Genomic DNA, 17,096 nt, shown 5'->3' with positions numbered 1-17,096 from the left:
GGGCGTCCAGCGCGGGCAGGGCGGGCGCGAGCCGGGGGCGCCGTCTGAGGCTGGGGCGCGGCACGACGCCCGCACCGCGTCCTGGATGGCACGGCCGTTCGGGCTCGTTTTGTTTGCCGTACTGCACCCCCCGAGCGCCGTCCCGCACAGCCCCCCAGGACTGCGGCCAGCAGCGGCCCCCGCGCTCGTCCCCTGCGCGCCGGGCCACGTGGGGGCGCTCGTGGGGGGCCACGTGGGGGCGCTCGGCCGGGGCGGGGCTGGGGGGCGCCCGGTTGGGGGCGCTCGGCCGGGGCGGGCGCTCGGCCGGGGCGGGCGCTCGTGGGGCGCCTGCGGGGGCGCAGACCCGGGCCCCGCGCCCTCCGCAAGGGGCGCGGCAACGGCAGAGACGGGCGCGGGCAGCGGGCGGGCTCGCGGGCACCTGAGAACGGGGCGGGGGAGCCCCGCGAGGGCGAGCGCCCGGCGGCGCCCGGGCCCCGGGGTGCGGGGCGTCGGGGCCCCCGGGAGGGGCGGGGCGGGGCCCGGGGACGGCGGGGTCCCGGGGGCGCGCCGGCCGCCGCGGGAGGCTCCGCGTCTGAGGGGGGCGGGGCCGGGCCGGGGCGCTCTGGGCCCCGCCCCACGGAGTCTCGCCCCGCCCCGGGCCCCGCCCGCGGGCGCCGGCGGGTCTCGCGCAGGCGCAGGCGCCTGCAGCCCGGCCTCACTGCGCAGGCGCGCGCGCGAGCTGGCCGTTTGAAAACATGGCGCCGGCGGGCCCGCGGCTGGTGCTCTGTGAGGAGAGGATCCGGGAGAAGAGCGGCCTGCCGCCTCACCGTGACCTGGGTGCGCGCCCGCGGGAGGGCGGGCGGGGCAGGCCGGGTGTCGGCCCCGGGCCGCACAGTTCCGGAGGAGGGCGCTGGGCCCGGGGGCTGGGCCGGGGGCGTGCCGGGGGGCGGGGCGTGTCCTGCGGCGGGGGGGCGGGCACAGGGGCGGGGCCGGGAGGCGGGGCGTGTCCTGCGGCGGGGGCGGGAGGCGGGGCGTGTCCTGCGGCGGGGGCGGGGGCGGGAGGCGGGGCGTGTGCGGGGGCGGGAGGCGGGGCGTGTCCTGCGGCGGGGGGCGGGGCCGGGGGCGGGGCCTGCGGGGCAGGCGGGTGGGTGCCCCTTCCTGTGGGGTGACCTGCGGCAGCCCCAGCCCACCCTGCCCCACTGCGCCGCTGCACCCCAGTCGCACCTCTGTGCGGCCCCCCGGGGCTGTCGTGGCCTGTGTCGTGGCTCCAGGGCGCTGCGGCCCGGGAGCGGGTGGGGAGGCCGGCCCGGGAGCGCCGCGGGTCTCGGGTGGACGCCCCGATGGGGCTTGAGGCCTGGAAGCGCCGGTCCCAGTGTGTCCACTGCCGGGTCAGCCACTTTCATCCCGGCCGGCCCAGGGGTGTCTGCCTTGAGGAGACTGTTTCGTTGTGCGCAGGTGGTTAGATTCATGCAGCGCAGCGCGGCTACGTCCCCTCGCCGGCCTAGAGCCCTGGGGTCCGTGCTGTTGCCCTCTCCGGCCCGGCACTGCCAGTGAAGCGGGTACAACAGGCTAGAGGGCAGGAGGCCAGAGGGGAGGCCAGAACGACCGCTCACCTGCCTGGGCTCCGAGACCAGGCCCCCAGAGCCCCAAAAGGCCAAAAATCAAAACCAAGGGCACAGCAATACACACCCACACAGTAGGGGCCGTGGCGAGAGCCACAAGGGGGGGCCCCACGGAGGACAGACGCCGTCTGTGGGTCTCACCCGCGCAGCCGCGTGACCCGGGCTCCAGGACAACACAGGGCGCATCTTACAAACGGGGGGACAAAGAGCTCACAGAGGCCACGCGTGGCGGCCGCCTCCCCCAGCGCATACGTGATGGTCGCTGCGGGTCCCGCAGAGGCGGGTCCGAGACGCCGGGTGTCTCCACTGTGAGAGGCCGGGCGACGCCAGCAACGGCAGCTCTGGGGCGCCAGGCCGGGGCTCTGGGCTCCCTCGGCCACGTCAGAGGCAGGACGGGCCGACCCCCTCTGAGGCCGGCTGCCAGAGCTGCTCTTCCTCTTTCCTCGGAGGATGGAACCTTCTCTCCTCTTCAGGGGCTGGTGTCGTCTGTCCAGCTCCCTCCAACCCTGGCTTACGTCCTCTCGGGGACCCCCCACCCACGAGTCTGATTGGACCATTTGGCAGTGGATGCTGTGCTGGTGGGTGCGTGTTGAGACTGTCGTGCCATCTTGTCAGTGGTCTTGTAGCTCGTGCTCCTCCTGTCCATTTTTCCATGGGTACCTGCTTCGCCTGACATCAGGGCGCCCACCCCACTTCCTGGGCTGCCGGGTGTTGGACAGATCTTGCCCACCTGTTAGCCTTGAGCTTTGACCATCCGGGTGGTGGTGCTTGAGGCGCGTTCCTTACGCATGCGTGGAGCTGCAGGGTTCTCCCCGCTCTGCCCTACTCCAGCATCTGGTCCACTCACCCCAGCATGGCCATTCGTGGGGCGATACAGGCCGTGTGGTGGGGCTCGACTGCCCTTGTTTGTTTTCCGTTTCCTCTTGGTTTTGTCTCTTTTGTCCCTTTCCTGCCACCTTGCAGTTTACAGGCGCGTCTGGGCTTGCGCGTGGCTGCCCGACAGGCCCAGGGTGCCTGGGTCGCTGGCCGCCGCTGTGGACACTCAAGCAGGGCAGCGTGCAGCCTCGCCCTGTGACGCCGCAGCGCCCGCGCCTGCCTGGCCTGGGCCCCCTGCTCCTGCCCGGGCCCCCCGCTCTTCCTTGGCGTCTGAGGGCAGGCAGTTGGTCCCTGTGTCCCTTCGCGGGAGTGTGTCTCCTCTCGCCTCCGATCCCAAGGCCGGTTCAGGGGGACGGGCGTTCTGGCGGACTGCTGCTGTTTCATCGCTGGAAGAACTGCGGCCGCCGTGGTTTCTGCAGGGCCCCCGAGGCGTCTCCCTCTGGGGCTTTCTCCCCGCAGCCAGCCCTGCATCTCTGCGTCTGCAGGGCTGTGTCTGCCGGGTGTCCTGGCCTGTTCTGTGTGGGTTTTCTCAGCTTTGTGACAAGTTGCTTCCTGCGTAAATCGCACCCGTGGTGTCCACTGGGCGCTGTAGGTCGCCAGGCTCCTGTCCCTCCCCTGCCTCACAGGTGCCTGGGACCGGGTGGGGCCGCCCCCAGGACACCAGGCGGACGGTGGCGAGGTCCCATGGCTGCTCTGCAGGGCCAGCGCGCGGGCACGTCTTCCTCGTGGTGTTGGGTGAATGGGGCCGGCAGAGTCAGGGACTGCCCTTTGACCCTTATTTTGGTCAGCGCCCCTTGGTGTTTCCGTGTCGCCACCCCCTTTGGCTCTTACATTGGGAGACACAAGCGCAAACAGAAGCCCCAGACGACTCAGGGCCTCCCTGCTTGGCTTTCTGAACCCCCGACAGTCCCCTCAGTGCTCCGTGTGTGTTTGTCCAGGTTTTACGTCACGTAAGTGGGGGGACGGTGACCTGTCTGCTCTGTCTGGTCTGGAATGGGAGGGAAACCCGAACCCCAGCTTTGATTCAGGGCATGCTCCCTACATGCCTGCTGCTGGGAGGTGCTGGCATGTCTGCCCCGGCAGCCGGCGTCACAGAAGCGTGCTCCTGCAGCGCTGTGTGCAGGCGGCGCCCTCTGCCCTACCGGGCGGAGCCAGCAGTGTGCCAAGCCTGCCGCCGCCACCCCACTTTGGTGACTTCTTCAGGGGAGAAGCATCTGGGGGGAGCAGAGCATTGTGGAGGTAAACGTAAGCTCAGCCCAGTAACCAGCTCCTGTTTCTGAATCCGTGTTGATTTTGTGACTCAGGTGGTGAGGAGACCGTCTCGTCGCGATGCTTTATTACGGCGACTTATTTAGCGAGCTGAAGCAACACGCTGATGCTGTTACAGTAGTTTTATTGCAGTGACTTATGTTCACTGAAGAGTAAGAGTGAAACCTCATACTTTTCTATCTTTAGCTGAACTTCGGACGTTATCTGTTCCCGGAACTTACCAAGAAAAGATCACGCACCTGGGGAACGCCTTGATGCACCTGACAGGCCTGACATCCTTAGATCTCTCACGCAACGCCTTGGTCAGCCTGGAGGTCAGTGTCTGAGTTTGGTCCGGAAGCGTCCCTGCTCCTCCGTCGCAGCGGCAGCTCCTGGTGCGGTGAGGGGGTGGCTGCCCGGGCCTGCCGCCGCGATGGGCCGCGAGGTGAGCGCCGCTCTCTGTCCGCCGGCAGGGCATCCAGTACCTGGCGGCCCTGCAGAGCCTCAACCTGTACTACAACTGCATCTCCTCGCTGGCGGAGGTGCTGCGGCTGCGCGCCCTGGCGCGGCTCTCGGACCTGGACCTCCGGCTGAACCCCGTGGTGCAGTGCGAGCCCGATAGCCGGCTGCTCGTGCTGCATGTGCTGCCACAGCTCAGGCGGCTGGGTAGGGCCCGGGGCTGGGGGAGCTGCTGGGAGGTAGCACAGGCAAACGGGCAGCAGGGGCAGCACCATGGCAGCGGAGTCTGCCCTGAGGAACAGTCCCTGTTCTCGCCCGCGGGCGGCCCTTCCGGTGCCCCCGCCATGGAGAGCGGAGCCCGAGCCAGGCATGTGACTTTGGGGGCCTTGGGCAGGGGAGGACGTGGGGCACCCCTTGACCCTTCTGCGAGTGGGCGTGGTGGTGCCAGGCGGGGGTGGCCGGGCGTGGCCCTTCGCCCCAGGAGCAGAGCACACCCTCTACCTCCGGGCCCGTCGGCTGCTCGGCGGGGGTCACTCGGGGCACCCATCTCCTGGGGCTGACCAGGGGAAGCTGGAGCGAGACCCCGCCCCCAGCAGCTTCGCCAGGAGAGACGCGCCCCGGCACTCCCCAACCCTCCCCGTGGCTGGGCTGAGGCTGCGGACCGACCGCGGCTGCTGTGCGATGTCTCCTGGTTCTCTCCGGCGTCTCCGCCCCGCGCCTGTGGCCCCGCGGCCCCTCTGCACGTGGGCTGTGACTCCGGGCCCGGGTGGGAGCGCGTGGGGCGTGGTGACCCCCGAAGGTGCGCTTTTGTTTCATACCTGCTTTAAATTTCAGTGTTTAATGTTTGGATGTTCGGGTGGAATGGGTCCATCTGAATTTCTTGTCGTCGTTTAATCAAGTAACTTACAAACAGTTGGTCTTGACTCTTTTCAGAAGCGTCATGGTCCTCACTGTGGGGGATTTTTGCAGCCTCAGTCCAGGTTGCCGCTCCCTGCCGGGGAAGTCTGGGCCCGGGCTCCTGTGGCATCACGGGAGCAGCAGCCCCGGCCCTGCTGGCCACAGGAGCCCCAGGAGGTCAGACCTGCTGGTCCCCAGTGGACATCTAAAGGCGCTGGGGCAGTGGGGCAGGAGCAGAGAGGTGCGTGGGCACGCGCACAGGGTTTTCCAGGGTCAGGAGCTTTGGGGAGAACGTGAGTCGGCATTTGGTTCTAACCTCGCCGTGGAAGGGCCGTTCCCAGGGCGCGGCTCGGGCGGCAGGCAGCGGTGCAAGGCCCAGGGAGTGCAGAGCCGCAGTCAGCAGAGGGGCGCTCTGGCTGGTGCTGGCCTGGGGAGGCCGGTGGCCGGGCACCCTAGGCGGTGTGCCCCGGGGGTCCCCAAAGAGATGGAGGAGGCAGGACAACGTGTGTTTGAGGGGTACTCAGGGGTCCTGGGGCGCCCCCCTCTGGCCATCTCAGCTGTGGCGCTTCTGTGTGCCTTCCTCATCCTGTCTGTCCCCCACCTCTGGCAGCGCCGCGCCTGCCCATTTGTGACTGGCGCCGGAAACTGAGCCGGGCAGGCCAGAGTGCTGGCCCTGGAGCCCTGGCAGCCCCCCAGGGCACATGGGCATCACCTGCTTGTGTCCAAAGCTGCTGCACCCACCCGCCGTCAGGGAGGAAGCGAACAGCTGTCCTGAGCCTGTGGGACCCTGTCGGGTGTGCAGGAGGAGCGAGAAGGGCAGCGCGTGCGAGTCTCGTGTGGCCTGCAGAGGGCGCTCTGGCCGCCTGCCTGGTGCGGGGGTGCTGGGTGAGGTCAGCCCAAGGGGGAGGCCCAAGAGGCTGGGGCTGGTCCCGGGCCGTGCCGGGCCAATGAGGGGCGCCATTTACACTCCGGAAGATGCCTCCCGCCCTGCTACTGCAGGGCACCTGGGGCTGGGCACCATGTCCACAGGCACACTGGTCCCCACGGCCTTTCCTCCCCAGATGACCGCCCTGTGAGAGAGAGCGAGCGGACAGCCTCCCGGCTGCACTTTGCATCCGAGGACTCCTTGGACTCCCCACAGAGCTCCCCAGCGTTTCTCAGGGTCAGCAGGTAGGAGCGAGGCGGCTTCCACACCCCTTGCTGGGCTCTGGTGGGGGCCCCCGGTCTGCAGTCCTGGGCCTCCTGCTGCCCACACCCTCTCCCGCTGGCTTCCTCAGGCTGTTCTGGGGCCTGGCATGTCCTCCTGGTGCTGCCAGTGCTTGTGGCGCTCGTGTTTTAATTCAAGGTGTTTGTGCAACACACTTATCTTTTGCACGATGACACCGTAGTTTCCGGGGTCCGTGCCCCCGAGTGCCACGGTGGTGGCTTGGGACTGGCTTCCTCCTGCCTGCTGATGCCGGGCCCCTCCCGCCCTTCGGGCCGTCTCCTCCAGCGTCGCCCACAGGCACCGCCCTCCCCTGCTTGTGTCTGCGGCTGCAGACTGGGTCTCCCCTTTCAGATGGGTGCCCGCCCGGGGGCCTCCCTGAGCTGGGCACTCTGCTGACACCTTATTTCCCAGGAGGCTGCACTCTGGAGCATGGGGCTCCAGGACGGGGATGGAGGCCCGAGGCACCCTGGCCGCCGCCTTGCCCGGCCTCCCGTCGCTGCCCTGTGTCCAGGGAGCGTGGGTGCCTCCGCCATCCCGGGCGTCCCAGTGTGAGGAGTGGCCATCCTGGCGCTGCCCTCCTTGGCCCCAGGGCAGCTGCTGTCCTCTGGCCTCCTGCCTCCCCCAAGGTCTGCACTCCAGGGGCAGCTGTGCCTGTCTCCTGGCTCTCCCGAGGCGCCCACCGGCGTGGTCTATGGTTCTTGGGTTTCATCCTGGTGGGTTTTGTGTCTTTTTTTCCTCTTGCTTTTCAGTTTTGGTGGTTTCAGCTGAGAATCTCTCCTCACAAACCCAGCCTCTTACGGCCCTGCCCAGGCCTGAAAGTCTGCCGCTGCTCTGGCACCTTTTCTTCTCCTTAAAGTTCCCATCTCTCTGCTCGTATTCCCCTCGCCCTCTTAGCGCGCCCCTCGGAGCTTCAGAGCCTGTTCTGAAACTTCCAGCACTGGTGCCAGAGCCGAGTCTGGCTCTATCACTGTCTCTCATGACCGTGTCTCTAAAAAATATTCCACTGTGGAGGAACCCACGAGATCTACCGTCGAGCTGTCGTGAAGCGTCCAGTCTTGTGGTGGCGCATGTCCTCAGAATGCTCTGGAACGGAGCTGCGCGATCGTCTGCCAATTCCACTTCTGCCTTTTCTGGAGAGATCCGCTTGGGCGCGCAGCTGAGCTTGCACTTCCCGCCAGCCCATGAGGGCCCTGCTCCCCACGCCCTCACTGGCACTGGTGTCCGGCCGGTCACCGCGAGGCTGGCCGTGTTTGGTCCACCTTGGAGGTCGGTGTGCTGAGCACCACCCTGTGCTTGTCGGCCCTCGCGTGTCTCTGGGGAAAGAGCTGCTCCGGACCTTGGCCCGTTTTTTTGTTGAGCTTTAGGAGTTGTCTGCATATTCTGGATGTTGCGAGATATGTGAGCTCTGTAAGCATCATCTTCTGTTTCTACGGGTTAGGTTTTGATGCACAGAATTTAAACATTTTGGCGCCATCTAAACTGTTTCGTCTTCTGTTGCATGCGCTGCTGGCGGCGCACCAGGAAGTCGCTCCTCAAGCCTGGCGCGAGACGCTTCTGTCCCGTGTGTTCTTCTCGGAGCTTTATATTTAAGGCCTTTGGTCCACTTGGAGTCAGTTTCCGTGTCTGGCAGGAGTGAGGACCACCTTGTCCTGCGCACATGGGCCCCAGCCCCGGCCAGCGTCCCCCGTGGGCAGTCCTGGCTGTGTGGTGTGGGCGTCGGGCCCACCTGCAGGCGCCACACGCCCGGGCGCTGCGGCTCTCTAGTTAGTTTTCTCGAGATTTTCCTGAGTATTCAAAATCACACGAGAGTCCTGTGTTTTAGGATGGTTTTCTCCGAGTCTGCACGGTGTGTGCTTGAGGTTAGCTGGAGCTTGCTCCGATGCTATAGCTCGCTCCGCAGAACTGATGTTCCAGTGAGATTTGGTCTGCGGCCTCGGACATGCAGGGCTGTCCCATCCGCTGCTCCAGCTTGTCTGGTTGTCTTGAGGCTGAAGAAACACAGCTCAGGGCTGGTGACCTGGCGCCCAGAGTGGCGGCCGGCCCCACAGAGGCCGGGACGCGCCAGCTGTCAGGATTTCATGGGAGACCCCCAGGAAGACCCACGCCCCCTTCTGCAGGAGCCTGAGAGTAATGAGGAAACAGCGACTCCTGTCGGCTCGTCCCGCCAACCAGCAGTCCCCACCCCCGCCGTGCCCACCGCCTGCATCACTCTTGGGCCTGCTGGGGTCACCGCGCTGAGGCCTCTGTGGACCCACTTTCCTCAAACACAGCCAGGGAGGTTCTGTGAGGGCGGCCCCTGGGCCCTGTCGTGGCGGTCTTCCGGGGTTCTCTGCACCACGCGGGGTATCCAGCCTGACCCTGGCGGGGCCCGAGCACCGAGTCTGCTTCTCCTCGCAGGCCGCGCCTCTGCAGGGCCAGGCGCAAGGACCCGGCGGCCAAGAAGGGCCTGGCCCTGGACGCCGACGATGAGGCGGTGCTGAACCTCATCGCCGAGTGCGAGTGGGGTCTGAGCACGCCCCCTGGGAGCGCCAGCTCCGGCCAGAAGGAGCGAGAGGTGGACCTCCGTGGTCCCCAAGGTGCGGCCAGCCTGTGGACGTGCCCAGGGCGGGACCGGGGTGGCCAATGCATGGGCTGCAGGGACGAGCCGGGGAGCCTGCTGTGTCGGTGCCCCGGGTGCCGCACAACCGGACGATCTGCCTCCGCTGCACGGGTTGGGGCTCGGCCTGTTGCTCTCATTCCTGAGGCTTCACCGGGGCCCCGGGGCGCCTGCCTAGGCCTGCCCAGCGCGGTCTGTGAGCCCCCTCGCTCCCGCAGTCCAGGTGGTGCCCAAACCCGGTGTGCTCGCGAGCTGCCTGGAACCGCAGCATGGCGGGTGCTGAGGGCCCGGCATGTCTGTTACAGGCCCCACGGACTCCGGGGACTCGGGCGCCTCTTCACAGAGGCCGAGTCTGTCAGCACAGACGCTGCTGGAGCCTCCGCCTGTGCCTGGGAAGTGCAGGAAGCGAAGGGTGCTGGGCGGGCGGGCCCAGGCCCCTGTGGAGCAGGAGTGTCTGACCTGCCTGGAGCTGCCCGAGGGGCCTGCCAGCCCCGCCAGCCCAGCCAGCCCCGGGGAGGGCCTGAGCAGCTCCGAGGGCCAGCATGAGCAGACCTTCCCTCCCAAAGAGGTGTCGGAGCCGGGGGAGCCCAGGACCCCCAGCTGGGGCAGCGCCAGACAGGTGAGGCTGCGGGGGAGCCCTGTGCACGCAGGGTGGCCAGGGGGCGGCTGTCCTGGGGGCACCTCTTGCCTTCAGTGCAGCTGTGACCCGGACAGTACGGCCGGGAGCGCTCCTGCTGCGGCCTCCTCGTGGGGGCGCCTGCCCCCCGCTCAGCTCCAAGGAGCAGGTGTGTTTGGCAAGAGGCACTCCCCGCCGCCTCCAGGAAGGCTGCTGCCTGGTTCCTGGCTCTCCTGCCCTCCAAGGGGCAGGTCCGCCTTGGGCTGTCTTGTCCCAGCCCGGTGGGGGCGGGAGCTGAGCCCCAGGCATAGCCGCCAAGGGCCAGCCAGTCCCAGCCCCTGGTGAGGGGGGCACAGGAGCGGCTCAGTGGGGTCCGGATGGCTGGGAGCCGCCTTTGGGCCCTGGGTGGAGGCAGCAGCCCCTGCCCACCAGGATGGGGCATGGGGTGGATGCCAGGAACCCTGTGAGCCGCCCGCGGTGGAGGGGAGGAAGCCCGCAGGGTCAGCCGTCGCCTGGGAGGCTAGGGCCCTGTGGGCTGGCACTGCCCAGGAGCTGCCGGGGGAGGGCAGAAACCCAGGACCACTCGGGGTGGTGTCAGCAGCACGCCCTGATGAAGAAGAGACAGGCCCCGGAGAGGCTGCAGGACGCAGGGCGCTGACCTGAGCGAGATCCCGGCCTTATTACTGTCAGAGGAAGGGGCGCGTCCACTGACATACTCCCGCTCCCGCCCATGGCTCCCATCTTCTTAACAAGGCACCCCCTGACCAGGCCCTGGCGTGCAAAGAACATCAGAAAGCAGCCCCAGGGCGTTCCCGGTCACACCTTGGGATGCGACCCCTTGCCCAGGGACGTCAAGTGTCCTGTTCCCATCCAGCTTGGAAGGAGCCCTGTCCACCCACAGCCCGGGGCCGTGGCCGTCGCTGTGCTGGGGCGTGGTGTGGGCGGGGGCCTGAGCATGCAGGGGCGATGCCCACTCGGACACGGCCCTGTTCCTCCCTCCAGGCGTCTCCCAGGTTGCCCGTGGCCCCAGCGCCCAAGAGGAAGGCTGCCCTGGAGCTGGCGCGGCTGGAGGCACTGCTGGACCTGGTGGACCGCCACTGGAGCGGCCGCAGGTCTCTGCACAGCCACGAGGCCTTCCTGGGTAAGCGGGTGCCTGCTCGGCCCTCAGGCCACTCTCGGCTGCAGGCGCCGGTCCCAACCCGGCCCTTCACGTCCCCTCGGACGTCGCTGCCCACTCTGCTGCGGGGAGCCCCTGACCCCAGGGCTGACTGCCCTGAAGCGGCTCCCGGGTGGCTGGGCGGGAGGCCCTGCTTCGTGGCTGCTGGTGCCGCTGGGCCTGGCTTCCCCGGGACTCTGGTGGCCAGTGTCTGGTTCTGCTGTTTCCACGTGGTGGCGAGACGGAGTGCCACTGCTGACGCCCCAAACCCCCTAGAGACGTGACCGTGCCCCGGGCTTGGGCTCTCGTGGCCGTGACTCCCAGAGGCCGTGTCCTTTGGCGGGGGCCCAGGGGCCCCGTCACGGGGCCTGGTTGCGGGAGGCCCTGGGTGCCAGCCGGTATGCACGGCTGTGGCTCAGCACCCGTGTGACCCTGCTCCCAGCTCAGGCGAGACGCGTGCTGTCATCCACTGAGGAACTGACAAGCCCGGACAGTTCGGCTGTTGAGCGTGAAGAGATGAGCTGCCTGGCTCTGGAGAACAGGGCTCTGAGGAGTCAGCTCGCCCAGCAGCAGCAGCAGCACAGCGCCAAGATGAGGGAGGTGGTGTCGGCGCTCGGCAGCGCGCGCCAGGAGATGGTGAGGGGCCTGCTCTGCTGCCCCCCTGGCCCTCAGTGAGGGGCTCTGACTCACGGGCCTCCCGTCTCGCACTCCCCTACGGCCTCCTTCCCCCCCCCCCGAGGTCCAGCTGCTCCTCAGGGGCCTCCCCTGTCTCTGTTACTCTCAGGCCCAGGTGCCAGTGACCTGCAGCTGGTGGTGTCCCCGGTTGCCCCATCTCTGCACCCCCCTCCCCCCCGCCGCAGCTGCCCTCTCTTCTGGGGGAGACAGGAAGAGGATGAGGCTGGGCTTTAGACAGTCCCTGTGGCCCCCTGTCACCTGGCCCAGGACCCCAGACCACTGGCCAGGGCCCCAGCAGCTGGCCGAGCACTGGCCAGGGTCTCCGCTGCTCTCTGGCCGGGCTACGGTGTCCCGTCTGACCCGTGGGGGCCTCCACCACCAGGTGGCGCTCAAGGGCAGCCAGCGCTGCACGGCACAGCCCAGCCCGAGGCCCAGGAGGCCCTCGCACACGCCCCTCCTCTGCCGCCGCCGCGTCCACCCGCACAGGGAGGCGCGCAGCCAGAGCTGCAGTGAGCAGAAGGAAGCAAACGGCAGAGCCGGAGCGGGGAGGAGCCAAGGAAAAGGGAAAACCACCGGGAAAATCAGCAAGCTGGGCTGGGCCTTTGACTAAATGTGCAAAATCAACAAATCCTTCCCTGGACTAAGGAAAAAAGGTTCAAATAAAGTCAGAACTTTAGAGGAGACATTGACATGGTGCGCAGCACTGCAGGGACAGCCGGGGCTGCTGCGGACACGCGTGGGCGCCCAGAGAAGAAAGGGGGACCCCACAGCGCCTCCCACCAAGAAGGCGCCCGGGAGAGACTCGCCGCCGCCGGGCGAGAGAGCGGAAGGCAGGGCCGGGAACAGCCGAGCAGCCGTCGTCGTCGTGGCCGACATCTGCTGGACGTGCAGACCCGGGGGGTCGCACCGACCCTCTGGGGCTCTCCCGAGGAGGGGTGGAGGCGCCTCTGTTCCCACGTGGCAGCTGCATCCCGGGGGCGTCAGCAGCACCTGCAGGGGCGTCCGGCCGTTGTGTCGAGTCACGGTAAACGCAAGGGCCTCTGAAGAAGCACCAGCAGGCTGGACCCAGCAGTCCGTGGCCTAGCGCGCGGCCATGTGGCAGACTCGGGGCTCCAGGCACTCGGGCCACTCCTGGGCAAAGCTCAGAGATTGGGGTCAAGTGCCCGTCACGGGGTCCACCGGCAGAGCACCCCCCGCCGCGTTCAGCATGGCGCCGGCCAAGCCGCAACACGCGAGGGCCGGGGCCGCTGTGGCTGCATCTCCTCCCCCCAGTTTATCCCAGAGGAGCCAGAAAACAGCCCTGCTTGAGGGCATCAGGGAGATCAGAACATTTAGGGGCAAACTTAACAGGGGGGTGAAGATTGTTCCCCGAAATGGGGAAAGCTGGACCCGTGATGAGCCAGGCTGATGGAGGGACGCCGCCGCGGCGCCGCCTCCCCGGCCCTCTGTGTCGGCTGAGCCTGAGCCCAGCGCCCGTCCCCCGCGGCTGGTGCCCCTTCCTGGTTCCACAAGAACCCTGCGCAGCCCGGGCTTCCGGGACTCAGGCGCTGCCCTTCCTGACAGCACCTCATGCTGAACTGCGGCCGGCGCGGGGCGCAGCTCAGGGCAGCAGCAGCAAGGCCCTGGCCGTGTGGCCAGCAGAGTGTCGGCGCAGGGTCCCCCCAGAAGCAGCGGAAGAGACGGAGCCCCGCCCCGCACGGAGTTGGCTGGATCAGACACACCGTGAGACTGGGCCGGACCGGAGGAGACACGCCCTGGCGGAGCCCCAGCCCGAGGGCAGCAGGGGGTGGGCAGGCGCCCCCATGGAGCCCGCAGAGGAGCTGCCAGCAAGGCAGGAGCCCTGTGGGACTGGGTTAGGGTGGCGGCTCTGATGGCCCTGGGCTCTCGCCCCCTGTCAGGGCCCCGTCCACAGGCTGAGGAGCGGGAGCAAGCAGCTTCCCCAGGGAGTACCATGCCCCCGGTTGGTCTGTGCTGCTGCCACCACAAGCGTCTGCAGGGGCCCAGGCCCCGACCTGGAGGGAGAGGGTGGCAGTCCCGGCACCCACGGGGCTCGTCCTGGAGGGCAGGGGCCAGGCAGTCACCTGGCCGCTGTCCTGGCTCCAGGCCGCGGCGCCTGCTGGAGCACACCCCTTGCGGAGCCAGGGACAGTGGGAGCCCCGCGCTGCCCCCGCCGGCCTGGGCCTTGGCCCATCACCACACCTGCGCGCGTTGGAAAGGCTGCGTTGGGTGTCTAGTGCGTGACTCGACTGTTTCAAGTTTCTTGTTGTGTCCTTAGGACGACTTGAAGCAACACCTGGACAAATCTTTGCAGGAGAACAGCAGCTTAAAATTGCTTTTGTCCACCATGAAGCAAGAAGTAAGAGATGCAGACGCGTCGGCTGCGCTGGGCGTGCAGGTCTCAGGTGAGTCGGGCTCTCCAGCCGACGCCGGGCAGCGGGCACTGAGGCTGTGGCGATGGGGGTGCGGGGGACTGGCCTTGCAGCTGGAGGCCGGACCTGTGGGCCTTCTGGGCAACCCCGAGGGCGCCAGTGGCCGTGGAGCTGTCCTGTGCACGCCAGGCGCCCCCACCCCCAGGTACAAGGCCCTCTCTCCGGCCCGTGCCCTCCAGACCCGGGTCGCTGCCACCCTCTCTCGGCTTCCTCCCGCTCGTTTTGCCATTTTTAAAAGTGGACTTTGTATTTCACATGCAGGGCTTTGAAGGAAGGGGTTTGGGGGCTGTTTGTTTCCCACGTGCCCTTGGGGGGAGCTGGGGTCTCATGGAGGCTGCATCTGTCCCCCCTCCTACCTCCCAGGCCCAGACGCGGCCTCGCCTGGCGGGAGGTGATGCTGGCCCCGGGCGTGTCTGCTGGGGCCCGCCCGCGGGTTCTCTCCAGTCACTGTACTGAGGTGGCGAGCCCCGTGCTCTCAGCGGGTTCGCTCCATTACAAAGCCCCCCGCCCCGGGCACCCAGTGCTGCTTTCACCTCTTGCCTCTCCCTCTCTGCGGCTGGTTTGAAGCAGCCGCCATGGCCTCCGCCTGCTCTAAGCAGCCTGGGGGGCAGCTGCCTCTTCAGGTGGACTCGGTCCAGGTCCCCGGAGGGGCAGGCGCAGAGGATGGCCCTTCCCTTGGGGCCTTCCCGTCCTACCCCCTCTGGTGCCCCACCCAGGGCTCCCCACCAGCTGTGCGTTCGCCATTGACCCCGTCGTTGAGGGGGGACTGGTGGCCAGCCCCGAGGTGCCCAAGCAGCCCCAGCTGCAGCCGCACCCGAGCCTGGCGAGCCCCTTCAGCCCGGGTGTGGTCTGGCCGCTTTCTGGGGAGCAGAAACACGGGGCTCGGGCGCTGGCCGCTTCTAGCAGGTGCTGCGCCGCCACCGGCTCTCTCTGTCTGCCCGGTGCTTGACGAGCGTGGGCATCAGGGCCCCCCGCGCCGCCTCTGCCCTCCTCGGAACCCCCGGCTGGCGCCCTCGCAGCCTGGGTCCTGCCCCGCTGCCACTGCTTGCCCTGTGACCTCTGGCCCAGCCGGGCCGTGCCAGTGCTGGACTTGGGGGCCGGAGGCTGCTTCCCCCTGGGCGGGCACAGCCGGAGGACACGCAGGGCAGCAACGTCAGGGGGCACCCAGGGGCCCCAGCCACATAGGCTGCTCCTTTTAGAGGCCGCAGCTCCCGCCTGAGTGGCGCCTGGGGGGACAGGCGGGCCAGCAGAGGGGCCTAGGCGTCCCGGCCAGCGGCTGCGGCTCTGACGCAAACCGGCCTCGGCCGGGAAGTGAGGCTGCCGTGGGCCCTTCCCCCTCAGGGCTTCAGACCAGCGTGAAGAGGCTCTCGGCCGAGATTGTGGAGCTGAAGGAGCTCCTGGAGCATGGCGGCATGGCCCGGGAGCTCACGCATATGCTGCAGGAGAGCCACAGGTGCACGGGGGGTGCATGTTGGGGAGCCCAAGGAGTGGGGCTGGGAGCCACAGGAGGTGCACAGGGCAGGGGCTGGGGAAGAGCCTGGGGGAGAGGAGGGGTGCACGGGGTGGGGGAGGGGTTGGCAAGTGTTGCTGTCCAGGCCGGCTGGGCGGTCAGGTCCGGACCTGGGGTCACTGTTGCCTTGGAAACCCCCAGAGCTCCCTTAGCTAATGAGAAGCAGGTCCCTCCGCTGTGACGGGGCCCTGCAGCGGGGCTGTGCTGGGGGGAGCTGTCTCCAGGGCGACGGGCGGGCAGGTGGCTGGGAGCTGGGAGGAGGTGCGGCTATCCCCGTTCCGGGTCAGCAGAGAGCGTGGGAGCCACAGAGGGGCTCGGGGTGAGGGAGCGGTGGGGGCCGGCTGTGTGGACGGGCACCGGGCCACCTGCGTGGGTGTGTGTCTGAGAGAGACCGGCCGGCCACACCCTTCTCCAGCTCGGGCGGTGACAGCCTCAGGTGCAGCTTCCAGCGGCTGCTGTCGGCCGGCACCAGGGTCAGGCACACCTTTTGGGGGACATTGGGGCAGACCCCCTGTATGTGGCTTCCCCCACCCCGTCCGGGGCGGGGCGGGGCACCGGCGCCTCCGAGCTGGGCTCCAGGTAGATGCCCGTCGAGGTCGCGGCTGGGGCCGGTGCAGCGCGAGCCCGGCTGAGGCTGCCTGTGTCCTCCAGCTCCCTGGTCAGCACCAACGAGCGCCTCCTGCAGGAGCTGAGCAAGCTGCAGGCGCAGCACCAGGCCGAGGTGGAGCAGCTGCACTGGAGCTACAGGCAGCTCAAGAAGACTCTGGCCCTGGCCCCCCATGGCCCCCCCGCCAGCGGCGCCAGCCTGGGAGGCCGCTCGTGAGATGTGGAGGTGGGGTCCAGCCTGTGCGGCCATCTCCAGGGGGCTTGGTGAGCTGTGCTCAGCCCGTGGCTGTTTTCTGAACCCGCGCGAAGACGGGGCTAATCCCAGGCTCCCTCGTGAGACGAACGCGCCGACTGTTCTGAGACAAACAGCCTTTTTCATGACTGTCTAGTGACGGGGCCGAGGTGGCCCTTCTGCCGCTGGCCTCTGGTGGGGGAGGAGTCGTAGCCAATAAACTCATACGTTGTTCCCACAGGTGCCTCTTCAGGCTCCAGCTGCGTCTCTCCCGTGGCGCTGCTGTGCCTCGTGCGGGGAGCGGGCCGGGCCGCGCTGGTGGTGGGAGGCTGTGTGGACAGCTGGGCGCCGGGCAGGCGGGGGCCGGGGGGCCTCCCAGCCCCTCGAATCTTTACTCCTCCTCTGAGGTCGCCCTGGCTGTCTCGTGGCCTCACCTCTGGTTGCCGCTCCACTTGGCCGTCTCTGCGCAACGCCGCCCTGTGTCCCGCCCCAGGCCCGGGTGCCCACTCGCGCGCGCCCACACCCACCCCAGGTGTCCACCGTCAGGCGCCGTGCCTGCACCCACACGCCTCCTGCAGCCGCACAGTCAGGGCCGCAGGCCGACCCTGAAGACGATGGCCTTGCGGGGCATAAAGTGGGGTTTTTGGTTTGGAAGCTTCATGTCTCGGGTCCTGCTTGCTTGCTGAGGGGAAGCATTTAATTTTCTAGTTGATTTCATGTTTGCAGTTGGTTGGTTGATTCAGGAGCGAGCAGGCCCGGGGGCCAGGCTCCCCTGCGGGAGGGTCTGAGGCCCCAGCCCTTCCTCCTGTCTGGTGGTGGCTTTTGGGGGGCCGTGTCACCAAACGTGGCGCCTCCACTTCAGAACACCCTCTTGGTTCTTGAAAGACCCTGGTTCGGCCCGTTCTGTGCTCCAGCCCCACGCAGTCAGCGCCTCGTGTGGACGCTGCTGCCCTCGTGGGCCCGTGGGCCATTCTGCTTCTCGAGCTGG

At 68.0% G+C, this 17,096-nt stretch overlaps 1 protein-coding gene across 4 annotated transcripts; it reads left to right on the top strand.

Moving 5' to 3' along the window:
* The first annotated feature begins 709 nt into the window (after nt 1–709).
* CEP72 (centrosomal protein 72) lies at nt 710–16,439 on the top strand. Of its 4 annotated transcripts, none has more exons than XM_037529825.2 (11): nt 710–816; nt 3,933–4,060; nt 4,199–4,391; nt 6,143–6,251; nt 8,686–8,864; nt 9,190–9,503; nt 10,503–10,641; nt 11,099–11,292; nt 13,643–13,733; nt 15,102–15,213; nt 15,922–16,138. In XM_037529825.2, exons 1-11 carry the CDS (start codon nt 735–737, stop codon nt 16,091–16,093), a joined length of 1,713 nt encoding a protein of 570 aa, XP_037385722.1. In that variant the 5' UTR covers nt 710–734; the 3' UTR covers nt 16,094–16,138. The 4 variants fall into 4 exon arrangements, with proteins under 4 accessions (XP_037385722.1, XP_037385721.1, XP_037385724.1 ...); XM_037529824.2 differs by having other exon boundaries at nt 13,607–13,733; XM_037529827.2 differs by lacking the exon at nt 11,099–11,292 and having other exon boundaries at nt 15,922–16,439.
* Nucleotides 16,440–17,096: the final 657 nt, after the last annotated feature.

This window comes from Talpa occidentalis, unplaced genomic scaffold (assembly GCF_014898055.3).
Source record: "Talpa occidentalis isolate TD23 unplaced genomic scaffold, MPIMG_talOcc4v2.1 talOcc4.6, whole genome shotgun sequence".
Lineage (NCBI taxonomy): Eukaryota > Metazoa > Chordata > Mammalia > Eulipotyphla > Talpidae > Talpa > Talpa occidentalis.
Note: the sequence above shows the minus strand (reverse complement) of the source record. Positions and strands in the feature narration are given on the sequence as shown.

Coding starts and splice junctions, on each gene's coding strand:
- CEP72 (XM_037529824.2), top strand. CDS start 735: ATGGCGCCGGCGGGCCCGCGGCTGGTGCTCTGTGAGGAGAGGATCCGG. Junction 4,061..4,198: donor ACGCCTTGGTCAGCCTGGAG/GTCAGTGTCTGA, acceptor GTCCGCCGGCAG/GGCATCCAGTACCTGGCGGC. Junction 10,642..11,098: donor CAGCCACGAGGCCTTCCTGG/GTAAGCGGGTGC, acceptor CCCTGCTCCCAG/CTCAGGCGAGACGCGTGCTG.